The sequence below is a fragment of the Bidens hawaiensis genome, unplaced genomic scaffold, assembly GCF_021521415.1.
Source record: "Bidens hawaiensis isolate Kalapana, Puna unplaced genomic scaffold, B.hawaiensis_p1.1 tig00040642_1, whole genome shotgun sequence".
Lineage (NCBI taxonomy): Eukaryota > Viridiplantae > Streptophyta > Magnoliopsida > Asterales > Asteraceae > Bidens > Bidens hawaiensis.
The window spans coordinates 110568-116834 of NW_027497187.1; the positions used below are offsets into that span (position 1 = coordinate 110568).

Here is a 6267-nt window from a genome sequence, read left to right on the forward strand (position 1 = left end):
CGTTCTTGAGCCCATTCATAATGCATGCAGTGTCTCTAATTGTTTTATTTTAACAGAATTATAATATTATTAAGTAAATAGACTTTTTGATACCTCAAAACCTTAAAAAATGGGGACAAAATGTTAACCCGGACCCATTTCGAACCATTACCCAACCCACATGACCCGTCCATGCACCAAGTGAAAATAAATTCATTTTCTGGAATAGACGAACAAATTACAGACTTGGAAGAGTCAGTAGCAAAAAGGCCACATTTTAAAACTTTAGGAGATTGATTTATTATGTGCAACTGGATGACGATAATATACTACAAGCATTAATGGTAACAAACATATTTATAAATTATCAAGTCAACTTACAAATGAATAGAGTAACACAAACATACCTACTTGTGTCTCAATACCTGCTGCAAGGACATATATCCAATATCATTTTTTCTGTCTTGAATAATTATCTTAGGACAAAAAACTCCAAATATCATAACCAAAACTTCTCTCTGAAAAAGAATACAGCTGTGAAAATGATAATTAACAGAAAACAAAATTTTCCGCTTTATTGAAGAGTAGTGTGCAGGATATACCTTATAGCCAGCAATTATGCGGTGGACATTGCTTTATAACCTTCTTTCTCAAGAATATTAGCTATAGATATATCACCAGTCTTTGAAATTCTCCCTTCATCCTACAACCACATTCGTTATTCATAATAAATTAAATCGTAACATAACCACAAAACCATACAACTTTAGAACCTTATAAAAGTATATTAAATGCAACTAACCCATATAAATCATAGACATGCATTAACAGGTCATCAAAGATATGCAAGCATTGATCTTTTAACTTAACACAGAAAAGTTACCATGATGTGGATATAGGTGGGCTTGATGAATTCCAAGAGTCGTCTGTAATGAGTAATCATCAAAACAGAGTTTCTGGGAGTCATTAAAGCATTAACTGCTTTTGAAACATCTCTTAGTGCATCAACATCTAATCCAGAATCAATTTCATCCAATATGGCCAATTCTGCCCCAAGAACCTATAAAACAAGAGAAAATTAATTCTGCAGTTACCTCAACATCATTTGAATTTGATCAGAAACCAAAAGGGAAAAACAAAATACACTTATTTAAGTTAACCAGAAAGGGCAAAACTCGAGTCATAAATTGCATAATCAGGAATGCATACCGCAAGTTGTAAAATTTCATTCCGCTTCTTTTCACCACCACTGAATCCTTCATTTACGTTTCTATTTAAAAAGTCGGCCTTTATATTCACCATCTCCAACTTCGGCATGATGTAGCCATAAAACTGCGAAAGCGTATTATTAGTACAACCAAATTTTACTCACCTAATGTAGCAAAAATTAGAAAAACCTGTATACATCTTAAATGTTCATAACCTTTTCAAGTTCTAACGAACAATTTTAGAGACTGTACAAAAGCTACAATAATTGTAAAGACTAAAATAAATGAGTCAGAAACTATAAACCTGAAGTGGATCAAGCTCAGGCTGACCAAGTTTCCTTCTTCTAGCATTATACGCCATCTGCAGAAAGTCACTGTTGCTGACTCCTGGAATTTCAACAGGAGACTGAAAACTTAAAAAAAGACCAGCAAGTGATCTGTCTTCTGGTTCCATCTCAAGCAAATTCTCTCCCTTGAAAACAACCGAACCTCCAGTAACTTCATAATCTTTATGACCAACAAGAACCTACAAAATCATACACATAATAATATGACAAAACAAGTACAAAATATGTAGACTATTGACAGCTTAATCCTCAAGTGCTGAAGATGTTGGATACACTACTCGGTTCTAGAGCCGTCCCTTTTAACCCGAACCCGATGACAAGACCCGACCCGAAAAACTAGCCAACCCGATCTACATGAACCCGACCATAGTCACAGAAATCGCTCAGTTACCCGCGAATTTCGTTTTGGTACATTTCGTACCGGATCGGAATTCGTTTTCGTTCCGATAGTGGGTTCAATTCGTGAACCAAGAACAGCAGTCGTCGATCCAATTGAACCCTAAAACGTATATTGGAATTGTTGGTACATCGATTTAATTGAACCCTAATTTGCGAATTAGGAATCGACTGTAGAACACTCCAATTCGATTGGGGTTTTTCCTGAAATCATTAGTGAATTGGGTTCCAGATTTGGCTCCCATGACCAAAACCCTAAAACGGTAGTGAAGATCAGCTGCTTTTTTTCAGTTTTTTCTTCCATAAAACTTTATTTTTTACCCTCAAGTTTGTATTTTTATTAAATTTAACCCTATACGTTACTATTCAAATATATTTTACAATATAATATAGCTATTTCATAAAATTGCATTTGAATATATGTGTATATATGTATATATGGAAATTATATTTTTAAACAAACAACTTTTATTTTTTAAAGATATATAACTTATATATTAATTTTTCAATTCCCTCGAACCGGATTACTTGGCACACTGTACCAGTTCGTACCGAAATTAACCTACCCCCTCCGTACCGAATTCGTCTAGCCTAGCGAACCACGTACCCGAACCGCATACCCGTACCGCGATTTATGTGACTATGAACCCGACCAACTATAAAACCCGAACCCGAGTGCAGCTAATCGGTTCGATAAATGGATGTTTTTGTTATACGGGACCCGTATAACCCGGCAAAGTTGAAAATTGAAACAAGCGTAATTTCATAATTGCCCTTGACATCACAGTTGAGTACATCTGAGTCAAACTACCAAATCACAACTTAAATTGATAAAAATACGACTTTTATGCAGCAAAATTGGGAAAAATCGCTTCTAATATGTGATATTCAAACATAGCAAATATGACAAAAATCTGATCTGCTGACTATTTCTTAGTCAAAATGCACAAACTTTGTGTACAAAACTGAACCCAAATAAAAATAGTTGGTGCATAAATTCCGATTATACATCTAGTTGCAAATCAAATTGAGGTCACGGAAGGAATAAATAAAAGACATCATGCTCAATAAGACACCTCAGGCAAACATAATGTCATTTCAGTCAAATAACCTCAAAATTTAAACGAGACTTGACATTAGAATATACACCAACGTTGAAAACCCAAACCCTGACTTGTACACGACTCAATAAACCCAAGAACCATTTAACCCGAATGTAGAATGGTTAGGTTATCGGGCTATATTTCCAACGTTCAAAACCCAAAGAGCCTGACTCAATTAACCCGAAATCCGATTAAAGAGCTCGATGAACACCCATACTTGGTTCGCAAAACTGTGAGTCCAAAAAACTAAGCATACAAAGTACTAACCTTGGCAAAGGTACTCTTTCCAGAACCATTCTTGCCCATAATAGCATGAATCTAGTCAAATCAACAACTGAAACAGCATTAGCAAAATGATTGATAGGTTTCTGATTGCAGATTGGTGCTCTTAAACATAGCTATATTATTGCGAATTTATAGTGATTTCTTTACTAAACAGGCGTAAACAAACAAATTCACGTAAACAAACACATTATTGAACGTTTAAGAACAGAACTGAACGAACATGGCCTCTATTCGTGTTTGTTCATTTAGTTAAATCCAACAAAACTCCTTGTTCACGTTCGTTCATTTATCAAATCAACGAACATAAACGAACTTCCTGCCGAACGTTTGGTTCGTTTACAGCCCATAAAATACAGATTACCCATATAGGTAGGGTATTCACGATTTGGTTTAAGACCATGAAACCGGACCGGACCATAAGTGTTAAATATATTTAAATTCTTTAAATATTTTATATTGCATGTATTTGATTATGTGATGTTCTAATGTATTACTTATGTGATAATTCTACTGCTGTGTCAGATTTGCATTAACAGTTATCTCATTGTTGGGCTACTAATATGATGCTTACATTTTTCAAGTTCGTTTTACAATTTCTTCCAGCCTCCTAGGAAATGGATGAGGCTGTGCTTGCATACTGTATTTGTATACTGTTTCCATGTTGCAGGATTGGGAAGTGGTATATTTATGGCTCAATTTCTCCTGGTCATCATTTTAGTAATGATGCTAACATATATTAACCAACCAAACCGCGTGAATTAACGGTTTGGTTTGGTTTTTATTTTCAACGGTTTGGTTACGGTTTTCAGTGACAAAAACTAGAAACCGGCACTATAACAGGTAACAGCTTCTGTCAATCACAAAGTTGTTCATCCAAAAATAACTATACTACTAACCTTTCAATTTCAAGTCTTAACACATATTATTTTACTTTTAAACAACAACCACAACACAACAATTAATAATATAAAAAATTCACAGACCTATGAGTTCATAACCAAAACCCTAGGCACCTCAAAAGTCAAATTACCACTACTTTTATAGATAGATAAAGTATCAAATTAGTAGTCAACTGCAATATAGAAGTAGTATTTACCTCGCCTTCGTAGATTGAGAGATTAACGCCGTTAAGAATCTTCTGTCCGGATTCAGAGATAACGGCCGTGAGGTCCTTCACTTCCAAAAGCAGCTTCTGTCCGGATTCCGACGTAGAACCGGCTGCCGTTTCGGCGGTTACTCTAAGCGACGGAAGTAAACGGCGGTTACGGGGAAGAGAGGAGGCCGAAAACGACGTCGGATTGGCGGTTGATTTTGTGAAAGAGATGACAGGTGGAGTAGAAGGAGACGAGCATCGGTGGAGTAGAGCCATTTTTCCGGTGGCCGGAGAAGAGGGTTTGATAAAATAAGCCGGTATATCACGTGCACCTCACGGTCATGTCATGTGGTACTTGGTAGCATATTGTTATTGACTCATGAAATAATATTATTGCATGGGCTTAATGAATTGGGCCCAAATATCCTAAACCTAAGCACCTAACTTATTGTTTTCATTCATATGATTAACGATCAATTAACCTATTTTTATTATTAAATTAGTATTAACAAACTTACACATCAAAATGAATTATATAAAACGAGTTAGATAGCATGCTAACACTATACATATAAATTAATACTATGGTTCTTACTTGTGAAAAGACTAATTGCATGTTTGGTAAAAAGTTTAATGATTTCTTTGTTTTTGGTTTTTGCTAGGTCTAAACAACGCCCACTTCAAAAAGTTTTATTATATGTCTGGGTATGTTTTTTTTCTTTCTATGGTATAGTTGAACAATTTTGCTTCACGTTAGGTTGTTTCATGAGGATGCTATGGAAAACTACTCATTTACACCAGCATAGGAGAATAGAGATCAATCACCGTCACTCGAGAATGTTGTTGTTCAAGGATTTTCTAAGTATAAGATACAATTAAGATGTGGAGGCTACTTTCGTTTAGCTAAGAAATTATCTATAAGACGCTATTGTTTTGGCTCCAAATAAAGTTTACATTGACATGAGCATATAAAACTTTGATTTGATTTGATTGAGAGGTTGCCACTCATTGTCCTTCGGATAAGGAGCCACTCATTATCCTTAAGAGCTCGGATAGGGAGCTCAGTGTCTCACTTTGGTTCAGTAAGAAAAATGACATCGAGCAATTCAAGTTGATTCTCATGAAAAGTTTCAAGTGATGCTTAGCATGTGTGAGGCTGACACAAGTTTGATGCGACAATCGTAAATGGTAAATGTTTATTTTGATAAACCTTGTATTCTACAAATAGATGTTTTTATGAGAATTGTATATCTTTTACAGAGATAGAAGTGATGCTCATAATAAAGAATCAAAAGACTCATTAAGTGATGAAAGCCTACATAGCTATTATAGTACTGATCATGAAGTTGTGGAGCAGAACTTTCAAATGGTAATTTGGGAAAACAAAAGTCGACCACTAGAGTAAACTCAACATTTGTAAATATGATAAGAGCTTATAAGAGTGTTGGCCCATTATGCAATGATGAATCAATTTGCGTACTACAGAAAAGTGGCCTACAAGTAATGAAGGAAAAAGTGCATAGTTTTCTTACGTCTTATATTGTTGGTTTTCATTTTGGAATATTTGGAAGCTATGCATTTTGGAAGCTAATGCATTGTAAATTCAGAAAACTTTTGTGTTAGAATTGATCTTATTAATAAAGTTAGTTGTGATTTGTAGGTTCTCTTCATTCTTTTTTAAGATAAAAATAATGATATATGATTCTAGTAATAACATAATGTTCTTTTAATTTATAAAGAGGATATATGTAATTGATGTTTTCAGAAATGAGGCATATGTAAATAGTTCTTTAATTAGTTCATTAACGATAAAACAAACATTTAATCACTTAATTTTAATGAAATGGGCATATACG

The 6267-nt window shown here is 34.6% G+C and overlaps 1 protein-coding gene across 1 annotated transcript; it reads right to left on the bottom strand.

The window, feature by feature from the left end:
* Nucleotides 1-316: 316 nt before the first annotated feature.
* LOC143592264 (ABC transporter I family member 6, chloroplastic-like) lies at nt 317-4696 on the bottom strand. Its single transcript, XM_077072216.1, has 7 exons — nt 4415-4696; nt 3301-3351; nt 1492-1713; nt 1189-1311; nt 863-1039; nt 582-682; nt 317-497 (listed from the first exon to the last, which is right to left on the bottom strand). Exons 1-6 carry the CDS (start codon nt 4685-4687, stop codon nt 596-598), a joined length of 933 nt encoding a protein of 310 aa, XP_076928331.1. The 5' UTR covers nt 4688-4696; the 3' UTR covers nt 317-497; nt 582-595.
* Nucleotides 4697-6267: the final 1571 nt, after the last annotated feature.